Genomic DNA, 20,140 nt, shown 5'->3' on the forward strand with positions numbered 1-20,140 from the left:
AGCGGCAATATAGTCGGTCTAACGTCGGACGTTTTCGGTCTCCGGAAACAGCCGCCGGGCCTCTTCTTCTCTTCTCTGCTCTCAGACCACCTAGTTCCCCCTCCGCTGCGGACCACACGATCACGATCCGAGGGTCCAAACGGAGCAAACCCCTCTCCAAACCCTAATCCTAGCCCACCTACTATAAATAGACCACTTCCCCTTCCAAATCGGGTCCAAACCTAGCCTAGCCCCTTCCCAAACCTCCAGCCGCCGCATCAACCTCGAAACCCGCGCCGACTAACCAGATCCACCACCTCCTCCTCAATTTCCGTCGCCGGCCACCTCGTCCCTGCCATTTGGCGCCACCCCAGTGGGCAGCGTCGCCGCCCCGCCCAACCAGACGAGGCCACATCACCCCTGGGTCTTCCCTCCACCGCGCGGCCCTGCAGGCCCACGGGGAGCCCATCCTGGGCCGTCCCAAGCCCGACCGTTGTGCCCCGTCGCCTCGCTTGAGCTAGATCGGGAGAGCTCGATCCCGAGCTCCCTGCGCCGCCGACTGACCTCTCGCCGGAGTTGAGGACCCGAGCACCCTGTCTCTCTCTCCCTCCCCTGCCGCTCCTTCTTCATCTCTCTCTCACAGAGCTCTCTCTCCCCGTGTCGCGCAGATCCTCGTGTTTCGTCGCGCCGCCGCATGGAGTTCGCCGGAGCTCGCGACCCCCACCGTTCTTCGCCCGGATCTGTGCCGCCCTCGTCGTCCTTGCCCACATCCGGTCAGATCCGGTGACCAAGGGCCGGATCCACCCATCCCCGTCGCCTGGAGCCACCAAGTTCTGCTCCTGCCTCTTGTCGAGAGGAGGAGGCTGCAGTCGTCGCAGCCGCGTTGACCACTCCTCTGCTTCCGCTCGCCCCCGCACGATCCATCCAGCGCCCAGGCCCAGCCTCCCCTCCAGCCGCGCGTGGCCTGAGAGCCCATTGTGAGCAGCTCCCTTTCGGCCCAGTATTTTTTTTCCTGCTGCTGTGATTTTCTTTTTTATCCAGTAAAGACAGAATTGCAGAAAAACCCCTCTTGTTTCATGCATATAATAACTCATCATTTATGCACCGGATAAAAATGTATTATATATGAAAAATGCTTAGAATTATGTGTAGGTTAATTATATCCAACTTTCATCTATGTTTAAAATGTTTAAAATGCCGTTTGTTTAAATTTGCTTAAATAACTTGCTAAAATGATTTAATTCATAACTATTTAACCGTAACTCGGAATTTAATAAACTTTATATGTATATGGGGTAGAAAAATGCCTAGTTTAACATGGTGTACTTGTTTTGCATGTTTAACAACCCTAAAATTGTGTTTAGGGCAGAACAGTACCAAATCTATAATATGCATATGGGGATTTACCAGAATTGTTGTTCGTTGTTTCCGGCCTCATTTAAACTTGACTAGATAGGTAGTATTCATTTGCTTCACCCTCTTTCCATGCTAACAACATTTAATCGTGTTGGGTACATAAACGAGAGAGAACTAAATAAGTCATGTGGTGTTTTCTTCAATATGCAACTCCGTTGCATAATGAGCTCCACTTAATTTGTAGTATTGTTTGTGCACTTTGCCATGTCATGCTTCCTTAAACCGGACATGCATCATACTTGGTTGTGCATCATGCCATGCTTGTGCTGGTTGTTTACCATGTTGTTTGCTTCTTTCCGGTGATGCTTCTTCGAGTTGTTTCCGTTAACGTCGCGTTTGTGAGGAACCGTTCGACTACGTCCGTTTGTCTTCTTAATGGACTCGTTATTCTTCCTTGCGGGATTTCAGGCAAGATGACCATACCCTCGAAATCACTTCTATCTTTGCTTGCTAGTTACTCGCTCTTTTGCTATGCCTATGCTGCGATACCTACCACTTACTTATCATGCCTCCCATATTGTTGAACCAAGCCTCTAACCCACCTTGTGCTAGCAAACCGTTGTTTGGCTATGTTACCGCCTTGCTCAGCCCCTCTTATAGCATTGTTAGTTGCAGGTGAAGATTGAAGTTTGTTCCTTGTTGGAACATGGAGATGTTGTTCCTTGTTGGGATATGTTTACTTGTTGGGATATCACAATATCTCTTATTTAATTAATGCATCTATATACTTGGTAAAGGGTGGAAGGCTCGGCCTTATGCCTGGTGTTTTGTTCCACTCTTGCCGCCCTAGTTTCCGTCATATCAGTGTTATGTTCCTGGATTTTGCGTTCCTTACGCGGTTGGGTAATAATGGGAACCCCTTGACAGTTCGCCTTGAATAAAACTCCTCCAGCAATGCCCAACATTGGTTTTACCATTTTCCACCTAGCCTTTTCTTTTCCCTTGGGAGTCGCGCTCCTGAGGGTCATCATTATTTTACCCCTCGGGCCAGTGCTCCTCTGAGTGTTGGTCCAAACTAGAGTCCTGTGCAGCGCCCCCCTCGGGGAAACTCGAGGTTTGGTTTTAGTTGTATGGAGAGCTCATCTGAGTGTGCCCTGAGAACGAGATATGTGCAGCTCCTATCGGGATTTGTCGGCACATTCGGGCGGTGTTGCTGGATTTGTTTTAACTTGTCGAAGTGTCTTGTAGAACCGGGATGCCGAGTCTGATCGAAATGCCTCGGGAGGAGGTCTATTCCTTCGTTGACCGTGAGAGCTTATCATGGGCTAAGTTGGGACACCCCTGCAGGGATTTGAACTTTCGAAAGCCGTGCCCGCGGTTATGGGCAGATGGGAATTTGTTAATGTCCAGTTGTAGAAAACCTGAAGTTGACCTTAATTAAAATGCATCAACCGCGTGTGTAACCGTGATGGTCTTTTTCCGACGGAGTCCGGGAAGTGAACACAGTGTTGGAGTAATGCTTGACGTAGGTTGTTCTAGGATCACTTTTTGATCATAGTTGTTCGCCCGTGCTTTTGCTTTCTCTTCTCGCTCTCTTTTGCGAATATGTTAGCCACCATATATACTAGTCGCTTGCTGCAGCTCCATCATCATACCTTTACCCTACCTATAATCTTAAATAGTCTTGATCGCGAGGGTGCGAGATTGCTGAGTTCCCGTGACTCACAGATACTTTCAAAACCAGCTTGCAGGTGCCGAGGTTACCGTGCAGATGACGCAACCAAGCTCAAGGAGGAGCTCGATGAAGATCTTGTCCTTTGTGTTGTTTCGTTCTAGTTGATCAGTAGTGGAGCCCAGTTGGGGTCGATCGGGGACCTTGTCGCATTTGGGGTTCTTATTTTATTTTGGTTCCGTAGTCGGACCTTTATTGTATTTGGATGTTGTAATGCTTTATTCATGTATTTGTGTGAACTGGCGATTGTAAGCCAACTATGTATCTTTTCCCTTATGTATTACATGGGTTGTGTGAAGATTACCTCACTTGCAACATTGCTTTCAATGCGGTTATGCCTTTAAGTCGTGCTTCGACACGTGGGAGATATAGCCGCATCGAGGGCGTTACATGATCTCTTCGTGATGCCCCACTTAAACTTGCACACGGCAATCTTGATGACGATCACCACTTGATGTCATTCTCTCCATGGGGTGAGTGATATCTTCCTCTTGACGCAAGACCATGGACACGTACCTAACCCCACATAGGATTCTCACATAGACCATGAGTTAGTACACAAAGCGCAATGGACAATGCTTACCATACCATGGGATCACTTGATCCCTCTCGGTACTTCTTCTATGCTTTGTGAGTCGATCAACTTGATTCACTCTGGACTTAGCCTTGATCAACCTTGAATATTTCCAACTCTCTTCATTTGGATGATGTCTTGAAGGTAAACATGGATGATCACACGATCTTCTTCTTCAAGACATGCTTGCAATAAGCTCAACACTCACATGACCAATCTTTGAATAATTCCTTACTAGCACCTTGGTCAACTCATAAACTCCTTGAAACCAACACATGGACTTCAAGAAATGCCTATGGACAAATCCTTCCAATATAACTCAAAGCAACCATTAGTCCATAGAGAATGTCATCAATTACCAAAACCACACATGGGACACCGCATGTCCTTTCAAATGATTTATATAAGACTACCAGAGGCCTAGAATAACAAGAGTCCTTGTCGGCTACGCCGGTGGAGAGGAGTTCTCCACGGATTAGGAGTTCTTGTCTTTAGCAGCAAGACTTCTTGATTTTCCTTGTATGTGTCACGGGCCTTCTTGACGTGGCCCCTGATGAACCTCCATGATGTCCCCGACCCGACCCACCTGACCAAGAGACGACGTGGTGAGTACAGCTAGTCCAGTACTCTGTCAACCGGGTTGGACGACCGGCTCCTCTAATGTTATACATGGACATATCTAGATGGTTGTATCTGTATACATTTGATGAATCTGATTTAACGTATAATAAATTAGAGTTGCCGACGGGTTACAACCACTCCAACCTACGTTTGCAGAAAACCTCTCTCTAGACTAGCCCCATCCCTCCCCACCTCATGTAATAAGAAAAAAAAGAGGAATACATTTCGCGTGAAATTTAACATATTTGTTTTCAAGTTTTCAATTTTGTGAACATGTAGATATCGTTGCAATGTACTGACACCTTCCTAGTTAAATGCCAAAGGGAATGGGGCGCGTGCTATCACCACTACATTCCACATCACCGGACGGCTGACCTTCATGTCGAGTCTTCCTCCGCCGCCAACTCGACGTCGTCGTAACCAATTTCAACCGAACCTCCATGGCCACTGGTACTTTGACGTCACTATAGGTAGGTCTCCGGTCCTTTGTTCCTAGTCACTATCGCAATAATAATGATGAGACACGGTGATATCGTCATGCAAAAGAAAAAAAAACCAATGATACCAAATGAAATTATACTGTGTCGCACAGAAACAAGAGTAGTGGAATGGTTTTTTCAGCTCAAAATAAAAGATAAAAAATCGCCCCCAAGCTCGGCCCCGCGCCTGTCACAAAGACGAGAGTAATGGAATGGCATCGCACCCCCAGGGTGCCTGCGGCCCGGCGCCTCGCGCGAACGGCCATTGCAGCAAGAGCAGAGCAATTTCGTTGCAGCAACCCTCGCCCCCCGCACCTTGCGCTGCCCCAACGCAGAGCCCCCAAGCTGACCGCCAGGTCTGCCAGCCATACGCGCTTGACCCCTACCCCGGCCGCCGTGGCCGCAACCGCGCGCGCTCAGCTGTAGCCCCGCAACCCGCGGCCGCGCACGCCGCTTCCATGCGCAAATGGCGCAGCCTTTTCTCGCCAACCGAATCCGAACGCCGTCGGTTAGCTCCGCGAGCGGGAACGGGGGCGGAGGCCCTAAATTTACCCTCCGGAGCACGAGGTTTCCGGGGCCCAGCGAGGACGGCAGCCTCCACCGTCCCCGCGGGGGCGCACCCGTGCTATTCGCGGTTCGACGCCACGGCCATTTTTCTCTTCTCCCCGCCCTCCTCCCATCTCTCCGTCTCGCGCCAAGTTAAGCGCCTCTGGACCAAGGGTGGGTGGGTTGGGGGTTGGAAGAACCTGAAGGCGGAGCAGTTGATGAAGTTGCCCTGCAATGGGGAAATTTAAGGTTCGGCTCCTTCTTCACCCTGTCTCCGTCAGGTATGGACGGTTTCGTTCGATTTCTACAGTTATCGAATTATATGACGATGGGGGTTGGAGGAGGAGGAACGCTGCTAACTTTGCAGCTTGTGCATGCGTTGGGTTCCTCATGGATTAGAGCTCCAATCTTCGTGGTGATACTATGGAGATGGAATTCGTGTAGCTTAAACTATATTTTACGACCTTATTTATTCAATGTGGCTGAATATATGCTGACAATAGAGAGCATCCTGCCTGCCCTGCCATACCAAAACCAGACGTGTTGGCTCATTTACTAAAAACTACACATAATGTCTTTAGGCTGTCGAAATCAGTGGTAGATGCACTTATGCTATTTTGTAGAAATATATGGAGTTTGCATGTTACAATTCAGAATCTAGCTTTCTCTACGTATTTGAACGCAAACAACTCGCATCCGAGTTTAGCTCTTCGGTCCATGAAATATGCTGTCATTGCTCCATTTTTAGCTGGCCCAACTGGCAAAAATCAGTTTTTAGACACAAAAGCACCTTGATGGAATCCGTACCAACAAGGTTGCTGGAGTTCCCATCTTACAATTTCGATTGCATAACTGCAGAGATTAGACATCCTTTTTCTTCTTCTCTTGTTAAATTGGTTTGATTTATTATTTTCTAATCTTGTGCTAATTGTGGGTGAATCAGAAGGCCATAGAACTTTTGCCACCTTCTTTTTCTGGTGCTATTTTTCATGTTGTTAAGGTTACATACTGCATACTTAATTGATGACATGTTTTTCTTTCAGGTTATGTGATCAATGCCATTTATGTAAGCTATAGGCATCAGTTCAAGTAGAACTTGATATTTTTTTTGCATTTAAGTTAGTTATACTGACTCATGGTGAGAGATTTGAGCCGTTTCTTGTATATATACCAATGCAATCAATTTGTAAACATTAAAGAAACTTTTGCCAGTTACCTATCACATATTTGTGCTGGGGATTATGAGCAATATCATGTTCAATACATTGCTCTCTTTGCAGATGAAATTTGACTAAAAGGACGCCATGGAGAGGGTTGAGGTTGACGCGGACTTTGTTGTTGCTGGCAATTGGAAGGTAATCTGGCTGATCCCCAAATTCCACCAAAAGCTATTAATTCAGCAATGGTAATGAGATTGTAACCTTGCTGTTCTCTGTGGACTGTCTTTAGATATAGGAAGGCATTGAACACAGCTTCTGATCATTGACTCCACTTCCTATGTGCCTTGTGATGATTATGTAGTTATGTATATAAGCACTCTTGTGCTAGAAAATAAAATTGCATCCAGTAAATACCACCACCAGTTTGTATTGTACTCCCTCTGTTCACAAATACAAGATCTTTTGGATACTTCAATATGGATTACATACAGACTGAAATGGGAAAACAAGCAAACTACAACATGTCTATATACATCCAATTCATAAAAATGTTAAAACATCTTATATTTGTGAACGGAGGGAATATATGATAAGACTCTTCTGTGAGAACACTCTGATGTCACCAAACAGTAAGTTAGAAAACTGTGATAAACGCTGCTGTTTTTTTCTTACATTTCCTGTCTTTGACTCTGTCGTTGGAAGTACTTTGCTTATGCAATAATATGGCATATTAACATTGTAGATTCATTTGGATTGCTATTTGATTATTTGTGCAGCTACATGGTGAACTATGTAAGAAACTTTACACTGTAGTTCATGAAGTTTCAATTGCCATCCCTGCCCTTGAGAGTACAAAACCTGGAAGTAATTCTGGACTTCTGGCGTTGAGCTCCTTGCGCATAGCTGTTGATAAAGCCAAGAATCTACTTCAGTATTGCTCAGAGTGTAGCAAGCTTTACTTGGTAAATAATTTTCATTTGTATGAATATGCTTGCTCTCCATGTTTGAGAAGTAAAAGCTTATCAGACTATGTATACACGATCTGTTCTTTTACTGCACTGCTACATTATAAAATTGTTAATGCTAGTTGGACAATCTCGCTCATCAAACTTGGTGGATATGCCTGATGTTAGAGAACAATTTTTCTCATATTTCTGTTTCCTTTTACAGCAATGCAATGTTCTGTATTTAACGTGGTTATTGTATTGCAGGCCCTAACAGCAGAATGTGTTCTTACAAAATTTGAGAAAGCAAGATGCGCTCTTTTAGAAAGTCTTCACCAGTTGGAAGAAACACTTCCAGAAGCAATTAATTCTCAGGTTTTCACTGGTCATGTACAAACGTATTTCTAGAATTTCTACTACAGAATATAATGTTTCATCATGGACGGATTCACCATAAGCAGGGAGTTGTAGTTTTTTATATCATAGCATCGATTCTTCTTCACTACCTTGATGTAGTCGCTAATTGTTTTCTCATGTTTTTTTTTGCATGCCTATTCTTCAGATGATATATTTTTGGCGAAACCCTTCGATAATTATTTGTTGTTGGAAAATTTCAGATCCCAGAGATTGCAAATGAGCTGGAGAATTCAGTTTTTGCTTTGGATCAGGCTGAAAAGCAAGTTGGTGATCAAGTGAAACAGATAATTCAGAATGAGAAGAAATCCAATGGATTCCTTGATGACAATGAACTTGAATTCTTTCGGCAAACTATTTTGAGAGCTGGCATTACATCATCTGCTGCGGCTCTTACTGAGAGAAGAGCAATTAGAAGACTTCTTGAAAGAGCCCAGGCAGAAGAAGACACGAAGAAAGAATCAATAGCATCCTATCTGCTGCATCTTATGAGGAAATATTCAAGTCATTTCAGGAGCGAAACAATGGATTCCGTCAACTCCCAGTCCTCAAGTCCTTCGTGCTCCTTCACTTCAATATCCAGCTCAATTGATCCCCAAGGAAATCTCCCTTCTCTCGAGAAGCTCCTGCCTAGGTCTGGCTCCATCAATTTCAAGCAGATTAAAGGGCTATCAGGGAGCATGCCATTGCCACCTGAGGAACTAAGGTGTCCAATCTCTCTGCAGCTCATGTATGACCCTGTTGTTATCGCATCTGGTCAGACCTACGAGCGGGCTTGCATCGAGAAATGGTTTAACAGTGGGAATACAACCTGCCCCAAAACTCGGAAAGAGTTACCCCAGCTTTCCGTGACACCTAATTACTGCATCAAGGGTCTGATAACATCCTGGTGTGAACAAAATGGGGTTCCAGTTCCCTCCGCCCCTCCAGAATCTCCAAAGCTCAAATATTTGAGGATAACATCTCTAAAGAGTAGCAAATGCGTGGTGACGAATGGTGTTAGCACGATTTTGTTCGAAGACGCAGGCGCAAAAGACGCAAAAGACGACAAGTTGAACACCGATGTTGCTTTGGAGAAGTGCTCTAGCCATAATTCCAGGGAGGCGACATCTGAGACATGCGAAGAAGAAGAGGAGGTCTCTGTGGAGAAGTGCTCTTTTCAGAATAACCCTGTAGAGGCTGCACCCGAGAGATGTGAACGCTGGCTGCGTGTGCTAAGCAAGGGTGGTGAGTGCATCGATGAGCAGCGTGAGGTGGTCGAGCAGGTCAGGTTCCAGCTGAAGGGTGATGATGAGCTCAGGGACTATGTGGGTGCTAATGGTATTACCGAGCCACTCACCTGCTTCCTGAAGATGGCTCTCAGCAGAGAAGACGTGCAATCTCAGGAGGTCGGAACAATGGCTCTTTTCAATCTTGCTGTCAGCAATAACAGGTAAATATCACATACAGATCATTCATTCCTGTTTCTTTCTCCTTCAAATCACAGTGTCAGAGAAAAGGCTCTTTGCAACAAGCATAGGTAGATCGGATGATCTTAGCTCAGTTCTTTGGCCTGATCATTTCAGCTCTATGTCTGCCCTGTAGGAACAAGCGGCAGCTGCTCTCAGCTGGAGTTATCCCTCTGATGGAGCAGATGATGCAGAAACCGGAGACCTGCGAGGCTGCGGTGGCGATGTACCTCAACCTGTCTTGCCTGGAGGAGGCGCAGGCCATCATCGGCTCGAGCGAAGTCATCCCTGTCCTGATCAGGTGCCTGCAAGAAGAAGGGTACCGGAGCGACACGTGCCGGCTGGACGCGCTCCTGACGCTGTACAACCTGTCCCTGCACGCGCCCAACATCCCGGCGCTCCTCTCGTCGGGCGTGGTCCACAGCATCCACACCGTCCTGGCGCCGTCGTCGCCGTGGACGGACCAGGCCCTGACCTTGCTGATCAACCTGGCGCTGAGCTGGCCCGGGAAGAAGGAGATCGCGGCGAACCAGGCCATCGTGGGCGACATCGTGTTCATCCTGGACAACGGCGAGGCGGCGGAGCAGGAGAAGGCGGTGTCGTGCCTGTGGATGATCTGCAACGGCGACGAGGGGTGCAGCCAGACGGTGCTGCAGGAGGGCGTGATCCCGGCGCTGGTGTCGTTGACGGCGAACGGCACGGGCAAGGCCAAGGACAAGGCGCAGAGGCTGCTCCGGCTGTTCCGGGAGCAGCGGCAGCGCGAGCTGGAGCAGCAGCAGCCGCGGGTGGAGCTGCTCGAGGTGGCCAGCCAGGCCGCCGCGCAGCAGGAACAGGAGGAGGAGGAGCAGCAGCAGCAGCAACAGCAGGAGGATGCCGCTGCGGGGAAGACGGCGGCGTCCGAGCAGAGCGGCGAGGGTAAGAAGCCGCCGGCGCGGCTGAGCAGGTCCAAGTCCAAGCGGCTGGCCAGGGCCATCACCTGCCTCATCAAGAAGTGGACGACGCCAGGCGGCGGCGGCGGCGACAAGTGTAAACTGTAACCCTGTAGGATGTGTGGTGGTACTGTACCGTCACATTCACCAAAAATGTGTGCGCTCGTGAAGCTCCATGTGTAAAATACAACTAGCGAAATCGTACGGACGTTCAACTGCGACTGGGAGAAGAGAAGAGCTTCTTCTCCCGTCCGAGTAAAATAATTTTTAGTACGTGCTCCCGGAACAGCCGATGGCATAGCGATCGCGAAGGCGATGACGCAGAGCACTCGTCGTGGCATAACCAGGGCGCCGCCTCCGGTTTCGACCCACTGACTGGTCTACCCACCCCGTACCTACTAGTACTCCGCGGCTCCGATCGGCGACAGCGACGGAGAAAAACGACGAGCGGCTCCTCTCCCCATCCAAACCCCGAATCAAATGCTCACTTCCGCCACCGCCCCCTCCTCCTCCTGCTCGTCCCACGCTCCCACCCGCTTCGCCTCCGCGCGCGGGCGCCGCCTCCGCCCCGTGCTCGCCATGGCCGCCTCCGACGACCCCCGCGCCAGATCGGTCGCCGTCGTCGGCGCCGGCGTCAGGTGAGTCCACACGATTTCGCGCCGAATTCTCGGGTGGGGGTTTTGCGCTCGCGCACGTCAGGTGTTTGACGGAATGGTGACTCCGTGCAGTGGGCTCGTGGCGGCGTACAGGCTGAGGAAGAGCGGCGTGCGGGTCACCGTGTTCGAGGCGGAAGACCGCGCGGGAGGGAAGATACGGACCAACTCCGACGGCGGATTCCTCTGGGACGAAGGAGCCAACACTATGGTGAGCTCATTTCTGTTTGTGAATAACTTGTGGCGTTGTGTAGCGCTGTCTCTGTATGCCACGGATTGTGGCGAGTGTTGGAGCGAATGGTGCGACCTGTGTACATTATGGTTTACTGCTCCTTGTCGCAATTGCTTGCTAGTATATAAGAAGCATGTGTTTGTGTGTGCTGTTGGGGCATGCACTCCTCTCCTTATTAGAATTCAAAACTGAAATGGAACCTAGAAGATTAGCTGATGACATAACCTGATCCTGTCACCCGCAGACAGAAAGTGCATTGGAGGCTAGTAGACTAATCGACGATCTTGGTCTTGAGGACAGACTGCAGTATGTATGTGCCAATGCTATCTTCGAATAATTAGTTATGTTTGCATTCTGCATTGTCGTCTGTAAATTGTTCCCATCAATGAATTACCTTACAAGTTCAATGTCTATTTCAGCCTAACTCCCAGCACAAGCGTTATACTGTTAAGGATGGAGCGCCAGCACTGGTAAATAGGTTTTCCATGTAATCATGCATCTCCTTTTCCATTTTTCTTATTGTAGCTCACCCTTGAGTCTTCTCCTTTTTGTTCCATAAGATCCCTTCAGATCCCATCGCGCTAATGAAAAGCACTGTTCTTTCTACGAAATCAAAGGTATATCCTGCTATTTAGTACGAACTACTTCAGCCTACAGTACATGTTACATGGCACACTAACCCCTTCTAAATGAGTTATTTATTGCCAGTGCCACTGATAGATTGGAATGCATAACAAATACAAACATTTTATCGATTGCTAGTGTTAGTTTAGTGCCCACTACCATGACCTGAATTAGCTGGTTTCAGTAACTAATTGACAATTTGTAGATTCTCCAGGTCTTTTCCTTTCAAATTTGATTCTGCTCTGAATTCTTTCTTACCCTTGCAGTTCAAGTTCTTTCTGGAACCATTTCTCTATGAAAAATCTAGCACAAGGAACTCCAAAAAAGTGTCTGACGAGCATTTGCGCGAGAGGTGAACCTTCACACTTGGTGTTTTGCATTGGTGTAGATGCCAAATGCTAACAAGATAATAAATGGTGACCTTCCGTATGAAGTTTTTAGGATCCGAGAGGCTGTCTGGTACTCTAGTGTTCCTTAAGCCTCATCTGCTTGCAGTTTTATGTAGGGGAAAGGCATATATAGCGCACCATGACTGTTTGTAGTATGTATTATTTGTTTAAAGGAGATAATTGAATGTCCCTGTTTTGACAACTTTACAGCGTTGGGAGTTTTTTTGAACGCCATTTTGGGAAAGAGGTGAGTTCTTTCCTTACGGATCATCAGTAATTCAATCATATAGAGTTAAAAGCTCTGCAGCTCGTATTGTAACCAGCCATGGCTATGAATTTCCATGTTGATTACAGGTTGTTGACTATCTTATTGATCCATTTGTAGCTGGAACAAGTGCAGGAGATCCTGAGTCATTATCTGTAAGTTACTACTGCATTATGTGCACAAACACCATATGACCTTTCCATGTGATGCTTGCTTAATGTTGATAATCTAATAGTAATTATTATTCCAGACCATATCACCTTGTTAATTAACTGTACTGGCTTTGAGTAACAACTATTTTTTGCAGATTCGTCATGCATTTCCAGGGTTATGGAATTTAGAAAAGAAGTAAGTTTGTACATTTTTTTATTTGCTCGCAGTGATCTATTCTCACTTCTACATTTTCATTTGTTGTCTTGTCCATGTTTTTGCTTTTGCTATCTCCCATGCATTTTTTTATGTTACAGCATGTATATCAGTTTAACCTATGTAAAGATTCTACAAGTGAAAATGTCATTTTCAGATATCCTTGTTTCTTGCATTGCTTTCTTGGGTCCTGCTGTTAGCTTGTTACTGAACTGCCTTTCTTTTTCCCTGTTGGACTTCCTTGAATTGGGCATTGACGGAATGTTCACCCTTTAATACTGCTTATATGTGCACTATCTATCTCCTTGTGTTTTCCTCTTTATTTGATATTCTGCTTTTCTCCAAATATTACTTTATTTTCTATTTTTACTGCTGGAGTTGGACTAATTGGCCATGCAACAGAACTGATTAGTTTGAGAGAAATATTTCCTAATTATCCTGATAATATGCATCTTCTAGAACAAAAAATCATATTGTAATTTTCATTTAAGATAATATTTCCTAATTAGCCCAATAATATGCATCTTCCCGAAATCATACTGTAATTTTCATTTCGAGTGAAATATTTTCTAATTAGCCCGATGATATGCATCTTTTTGAACATCAATCCATGCCTATACAAATTGCCGACATAAATTATTATAAATATAAAGGGCTACAACACCATTATTCAGAAAAATGTTTGCTATCATGATAATAGATTTTGTACTAGTTTTTTTCAAATGGGACACACTACGTTTGCGGTTTCAACTTGTCATTTGCACTAAAGCATGTTGTTGTCGTAAATTTGGATAGCAACAATATTTGTTCCCAGTTATGGTGATTCACACTCCTTCAATGCTCTCAGGTATGGTTCTCTCATCGTTGGTGCCATCTTGTCAAAACTAACAGCTAAAGGTGATTCAGCAAAGAAAGGAGGCACTTCGTCAGGAAAAGGAAGGAGCAAGCGGGCCTCATTTTCATTTCATGGTGGTATGCAGGTATTCCTTCAATGGTGTCATGTCATTTCCTTTGTTAGTGTAAACAACATAAAAATAAAACCCGCGTATGGGCCCTATACCCTATTAACTCCATCTGTGTTCCCTAAAAAAGGAAAAACTCCATCTGTCCCATTTGAAAGAGCTGCATTTACTTGGCCACTGCAGGAATGGTTATTTTTGTGCCATTCAAGGATGCATGTTCACTCGATGAACCAGCATCACTATTTTATGTTTCACAAGCCAGGAATATTGCCATGTTTATATCCATTGTACAGCTTAGCGATCCATTTACACCCTGTCATGATCACTGCTGATTTCTGTATTGACTTGGCACAAGTTTATTAGCTTGCGGATATTAGTTAAAGCTATGTCAAACAAAAGCCCAAATATATGACCAAGTGTATGAATATGTTTAGCTACGTAGTTGTCGAGAAACAGTATTGCAAGATGAGAAATAAGTCAAAGGTAGCTATGATACAAGAGGACTAACATCGCAAAATAGTTGCATGGTGGAATCACACAACATTCATGGCCAGTTTAGACTTTATCGAGCCACACACTAGAGGGGGTGTTGACGTATATGTGTATTGCCCAACCTTCTCCATCAGTTTGGATTTTTGGTTCTTCTCGTTGGTACATGAAATTTAATATGGTATCAAAGCCAAGAGGCCTTGGATTCAAGTCTCAGATTTTGCAATTTAAATGGAAATATTGCTTGCCCTCCTTCTGTCCACGTTTAGGCCTTATCGAGCCATGCAGGTGTTGTAGTATATGTGGTTTGTCCAACCTTTTCCATCCATCAGTTCAGACTTTTGATTCTACTGGTTGGTGCATAAAACTTAATATTCACATCTGTTTTTTAGAAGTCATATGTTGTTGAATGCTTTTCAGACACTAGTAGATGCACTTCACAAGGAAGTTGGAGATAGTAATGTGAAGCTTGGAACACAAGTGTTGTCATTGGCGTGTAACTGCGATGAACTCTCTGCATCAGATGGGTGGTCAATTTTTGTGGATTCAAAAGATGCTAGTAGTAAGGAGCTTGCAAAGAACCAGTCCTTTGATGCTGTTATAATGACAGTAAGAATCACTCATCTGCATTATTTTTCAAAGTTCATTTGATACACAATCTGGTAAATTTGCTTTCTACCAATCTATAAAATATACTTAATATTTCTGCACTCACGCATGACTGGCTATTATTACTATTAAACGTAGGTCATAAAACCAAATTATGTACCTCTTGCATTTTCCCCTCTGCAGGCTCCACTGTCCAATGTCCAGAGGATGAAGTTCACAAAAGGTGGAGCTCCCTTTGTGCTAGACTTTCTTCCTAAGGTCAGGTTAGGATCACCATTTTAGATCAAATGCAATAATTGAAATGGTTGCTCTTGTAAAGAAATTGGTGCTAGGGGAAATTTGTCTCAATCCCTTCAGCAGTTCCATTTTTCTCAGGTCTATCACTACAAGAGCCATATTGCTGGTTTGTTTTTTTCCCATGGACGGGTGCGTGGAAGTTAGCTATCCACGTGCCAGAACCATGACTTGGTTTCGATATCTTATGGGTTTCAACTCTAGTCTACCCAACTTGTTTGGGACTGAAAGGCTTTCTTGTTGCTGTTTGTTGTTGCTTCTACATTTGCATGTACATGATTCATTCCCGTACCTTGTCACGAACGGATCTATGAAAATAGTAGTAGTTCAGTGATATGGTCTATTTCAGAAGGCGGACAGACTAACTGTATTTATTAATGCATGAAAAAGTAACTATATGAGAACAGTAGTAGATCAGTGATATGGTCTATTTCAGTATTCAGTGCTTTTGCTAGCACTTTAAGTAACTCCTGTTTCTGGACAAAATGAGTGACACATATTTTGGAAATATATTGGTAATTAAGAATATAAGCTAGACATACTGTACTCTGTTTTACTGACATGAATACATAATTGAAGTGAAGATGGTTATATTGCTTCTCCATCATCAAAGGATTCCTTGCTACGTGAATGTATATGATTTCAAGACAATGCCATAATGGAATCACATTTCCACTGTTAAGATACTCTGTTGTACCAGTACCACTGTAGCTATTATTTTATATTTTTCTTGATACATATGCACTTGGAGATCATATCACAACACCGTACTTAGTGTTGTTAGAGCCTGCGAGTTATTGTATCACAACATTGCATTTATGACCTATGAGATGTGGACTGATTTTGTTCTTTCTTTCTTTTTTGTAAAGATGTGTGACTGATGTCGTGTCATAAAATACACGGGCTTCTTATAACTTTACATGTGTAGCAGAATCTCATCTTAAGCCATATTTAATTTGTAGGTGGATTATCTGCCATTGTCCCTCATGGTAACAGCATTTAAGAAGGAAGACGTCAAAAGACCCCTGGAAGGATTTGGGGTCTTGATACCCTTTAAGGAACAACAAAAACATGGTTTGAAAACGCTTGGTAGGTTCCTCAGCTTTATACTTGAACTGTTTTCAATTTACAGAAGTACCATTGCACTCAGTTCGGCACACAAAACAATCTTGTTTTACCAGTTTTCGTGTACTCGTGATTAGTTTATTCTGATTTTATATTGCTTCATACTACATCTTTTTTCCCAGAACATAGCCTCATTTATACGTGCGTGACTGTTTCTTGTATAGGAACTCTCTTCTCCTCTATGATGTTCCCAGATCGAGCTCCTAATGACCAGTACTTGTTTACAACATTCATTGGGGGAAGCCACAATAGAGATCTCGCTGGAGCTCCAACGTAAAAACCTTTTGATCTTGTATTATGCTTCTTTTCTTATGCACATTATTCCAATTTTTTACTTCTGCAGGGCTATCTTGAAACGATTTGTGACATCTGACCTTACAAAGCTACTGGGGGTAAAGGGGCAGCCAACTTTTGTGAAGTAAGTATTCACGCATATCGGCCTATATGCTTTCCCTTCCTGTGCTTGTGTTGTGGTTTTCCATCTTCTAGGGAATTTCAGAATGTGCACAATTTGTTTCACTGTCTCATGCTCATGTAATTTATTAGTATTTCTTATGTTACTCAGACATATACATTGGAGAAATGCTTTTCCTTTGTATGGCCATGATTATGATTCGGCACTGGAAGCTATAGGAAAGATGGAAAGTGATCTTCCAGGGTTCTTCTATGCAGGCAAGTCAATAAAGCCACCTTACTTTTGTTACTTCTCATGAAAATTTATGGTGCTCCTTGGTCTGCTGGAAATGAAGCTCTAACAAAAGAATGCGTGTATAACATCTAAAAACAGTCTCGTTGGAAATTTGTAGAGCAAGCAAACCAGAAATAGTAATCCCGCCAAGTGACTCTTAGATGTTAACTTATAACTTTAACTTTGATGTCTTGTAGGAAATAACAAGGATGGGTTGGCTGTTGGAAATGTCATAGCTTCAGGAAGTAACACAGCGGACCTTGTGATCTCATACCTTGAGTCAGGCATCAAGCAAGTTAGTTAATATCGACGGTGTCTGACCTATCTTCTAGCATTGGCAGACTATATTTCTCACACTATGTTAGATTTAAAATGATAGCAGTGGTTGGCAATCTCTTTATAAGCCTAAGCATTAAGCAGGCATCCAGTATTCGAGCTGTGTAAAGATGGGCAAGGACAAGGAGTGCAAAATAATTCTGATCGCATGAAGTGTTCGTGGTTATTTTGAACAGTAATCATTGACATATAGACTTGCTTTGGCAATAAAACTGGAATTTCTTGAGATGTTATGCCATGTATAATTTGACCAGTTGGATTAGCCTCCCAAGCTGCATGGTGCTCGAGGGGTTTCTTTGTGCCCACACTTCTGTTGAGTTACAGTGTGGCTCTGAACAACAATGATCTGTGCGTTGCAGGGGCCATCAAGCCGTGGAATTATTTGCCTGCCATTTTGCGTTTTGCTGTTAAGTAGTAGTAGAACGTACACCACCTCTGGGACATCAACAGCCAGTTCTGACTGACACACTTGGGTGTTGTCTTGTTCAACTATCTTGGGATGGGCAAGCGAAGTCTTCCTGGTGATTCATCTTTACCACTACTGCTACTTAGTAGTACTACCTTTATGCTGTAAGAGGCACAGTTCAGCATGCCAACTGACCGAAGGTCTGTAGGTTGAAGCGAAACTGGAAGTCCTGTGAGAATCCAGGCAAAAGATATCCTTGTACGGGATGCGTGCTCCACTTGCAATGTGCATAATTATGTTCCTCTCTTTCATCTTTGGCTGGTTGGCCATCTTTTGACGTCTAGGGTAGTGCTCCATAATTACCATGATCCGCAGGATTACATATGATGCTTCAAGCTTAGGTTTGGATCATACTCCTACATACACATCATTGTCCTCGTTTGAAAAGGTACGTTCACCTCTGTAGACATGCAATGAAAGCCGAGGTTGTGTAGTAGTGCAGCTCCCTAGAATCAAGGAGGCATTACAGTAGAAGGTAAGAGATGAGTTGGAATGGAAGGGTACATTGGGGCCAATGTTTTGGTTCCCAGAACTGATATTTGATTGTGCTTGGTGCAAGTGAGAGAGAAAAAAGGCAGTTGCTTCCTTTGGAACTTTAGGGCACAAGAAAGCATGAGTAGGGCACTCCTTGGAGCCTTTATGTCCTTCACTGCACTTTTCTTCTTGGGCACAGCCTCCCGTATTGTATGAGCATGGCGGCCACTGACCATAAAGGAGATGGATAGATAACAAAGCAAAAGGTTTGGTTTTGCCCTTAAAAAATTCCATGTCTGGAGGACTGGATAGATAGCTTGACCGCCTTATCCATGAAGCTTGCCTCCGAGTGTTTCATGTTCCTTGTCTGAAATAGAAAATAGAAGTGGTGCATTTCCCCGATTCTATAAGTGGTGCATTTTAGCTTGGCATGCATGCACATTTTGCACCGGCAGCGACACGGCTTTCCTGCTCATGCTGACGCAAAGACGCCGATGGATGGATTCAGGCAGCTATACATTTTTCTTACACCCAGATCTCACCTAATGCCGTCCATGGCCTGGATTTCGGCCGGGCGCCAAATGGTTTCCTTGGGCCTATCACATGTTCTGAGACAAAACAGGGAGCGTCATACAAGGACTAAAAGCAATCTTGCCTACCAAGCCTAGCTTTTATTTAACGCCAGCCTTTGATTTGTTCAACGCAATGGCATGGACCGAGACTCCCGAGAGCCGATCAAGCCAAACGCTAGGGCCATTAACCAAAAGGATCTCGACAGGAGCTGGGCTTGCTAGCGCGCCGTCTCGAACATGGCAAGTGGGTGACGACAGGTGCAGTGTTAGCTATATATGTGTGCACTTGTAATGGCAAATGTACACTGGCCATGATTGGTTTTGGGATGCGTGGATTGCGGAGATATATATCTTCCTTGGCCACATGGCCACTGGGTAATCTACTAACCCAGCCCCAAAATATACACATAACCCTAGCTGAAAGCCTACCGAGCGCCGATGCTATATCACATTACGGTAGCACTTAGCCGGCTTGCTCGTGACAAGAGGGTAATGCCTTTGAACTGTCCCTAACACATTTGTGCTCGACAGCTCGAGGACTAACAGTTCTTGTTTTGTACCCGCATGCGAGCCCTTTTGTTGATACATGCATGGCATGGTAGTTGTTGGACCGAAGCGTTGTCGTAGTTGAGGATTTTTACTATTTTCTCGTCTGGTTCTTGTCCTGTGCGCCGAACTGTGGATATGCTTCAGTTGGCTGCATGTGTGCTGCGCGTCGCTCCTGGCCAAGTCATGATACAATAATCTGAAAACACGCCATCATCCATGCGGTGGACGTGAAGAGGAACAGGTCGCCGGTAGAAACAGTCGTCTTCAGCTAGCGGCACACGGTAAAGGTTTCGCCCGGTTCACGTAATCGTGGCGTCTTAGACATAGGTCTATAGTAAAAAAAAGAGAGAGAAAATCTGAAACTTTGACAGATATGGTATAAGATTTTGCTAAAATTAAGTCGCCTGAGATTTTTTTTGGTTTGTCTACGTTGATGTCCTGAACTGTCCGATGTTTCGCGCTGAGATTTGCGCAGGGTCGAGGAGAAGACGCGCTCTTGAGAAATCGTCCGCTGCAACACGTCCGAACAGCGGAACAGAACTGTCAGAGACGTACGCCACAGTGCAACGTGGCCATGAGGCCCATGACCAAAAGCACACCGTGGAAAGTAACTACTTGAGCGTGGCAAGCGACAAAGTACGTGCGTACGTACGACCATTTCTTTGCATGTGGTTTTTGTCGACATTACCATGTCTCTGCATCTTATATTAGCGCCACAAGAAACGTACGGGGGGGTAAAACAAGCAAGCATGTAGTAGGAGTAGCACCGAATCTTGTCAGCATAAATGGTGGATCTCAGCCTCAACCAAACACAGCGGGAGGGCACACGGTTAAGCAAGGAGTGCCACCCCTGCTCCACTGTTTC

General features: G+C 45.1%; 2 protein-coding genes across 3 annotated transcripts; both read left to right on the forward strand.

Annotated features, from left to right (window-relative positions):
* Positions 1-5,429: 5,429 nt before the first annotated feature.
* LOC119355556 (U-box domain-containing protein 7-like) lies at positions 5,430-10,455 on the forward strand. 2 transcript variants are annotated; one of them, XM_037622374.1, is made up of 6 exons: positions 5,430-5,536; positions 6,568-6,642; positions 7,224-7,409; positions 7,659-7,766; positions 8,009-9,237; positions 9,390-10,455. In XM_037622374.1, exons 2-6 carry the CDS (start codon positions 6,592-6,594, stop codon positions 10,288-10,290), a joined length of 2,475 nt encoding a protein of 824 aa, XP_037478271.1. In that variant the 5' UTR covers positions 5,430-5,536; positions 6,568-6,591; the 3' UTR covers positions 10,291-10,455. The 2 variants fall into 2 exon arrangements, with proteins under 2 accessions (XP_037478271.1, XP_037478272.1); XM_037622375.1 differs by having other exon boundaries at positions 5,464-5,568.
* Positions 10,456-10,543: 88 nt separating this feature from the next.
* Positions 10,544-17,445, forward strand: LOC119355557 (protoporphyrinogen oxidase, mitochondrial-like). Its single transcript, XM_037622376.1, has 17 exons — positions 10,544-10,820; positions 10,911-11,046; positions 11,312-11,377; positions 11,487-11,537; positions 11,628-11,684; positions 11,958-12,043; positions 12,291-12,327; positions 12,435-12,500; positions 12,653-12,693; positions 13,559-13,691; positions 14,583-14,771; positions 14,955-15,029; positions 16,028-16,154; positions 16,355-16,463; positions 16,534-16,608; positions 16,756-16,862; positions 17,076-17,445. Exons 1-17 carry the CDS (start codon positions 10,663-10,665, stop codon positions 17,180-17,182), a joined length of 1,620 nt encoding a protein of 539 aa, XP_037478273.1. The 5' UTR covers positions 10,544-10,662; the 3' UTR covers positions 17,183-17,445.
* The last annotated feature ends 2,695 nt before the right edge of the window (positions 17,446-20,140 follow it).

This window comes from Triticum dicoccoides, chromosome 2A (genome assembly GCF_002162155.2).
Source record: "Triticum dicoccoides isolate Atlit2015 ecotype Zavitan chromosome 2A, WEW_v2.0, whole genome shotgun sequence".
NCBI lineage: Eukaryota > Viridiplantae > Streptophyta > Magnoliopsida > Poales > Poaceae > Triticum > Triticum dicoccoides.

Excerpts from the sequence above, each read along its gene's own strand:
- LOC119355556 (XM_037622374.1), top strand. The coding sequence starts at position 6,592 with ATGGAGAGGGTTGAGGTTGACGCGGACTTTGTTGTTGCTGGCAATTGG. Across the intron at positions 6,643-7,223 it reads TTGTTGCTGGCAATTGGAAG|CTACATGGTGAACTATGTAA; the intron begins GTAATCTGGCTG and ends TTATTTGTGCAG. Across the intron at positions 7,410-7,658 it reads AGTGTAGCAAGCTTTACTTG|GCCCTAACAGCAGAATGTGT; the intron begins GTAAATAATTTT and ends ATTGTATTGCAG.
- LOC119355557 (XM_037622376.1), top strand. The coding sequence starts at position 10,663 with ATGCTCACTTCCGCCACCGCCCCCTCCTCCTCCTGCTCGTCCCACGCT. Across the intron at positions 11,538-11,627 it reads AGGATGGAGCGCCAGCACTG|ATCCCTTCAGATCCCATCGC; the intron begins GTAAATAGGTTT and ends TTGTTCCATAAG. Across the intron at positions 11,685-11,957 it reads TTCTTTCTACGAAATCAAAG|TTCAAGTTCTTTCTGGAACC; the intron begins GTATATCCTGCT and ends TTACCCTTGCAG.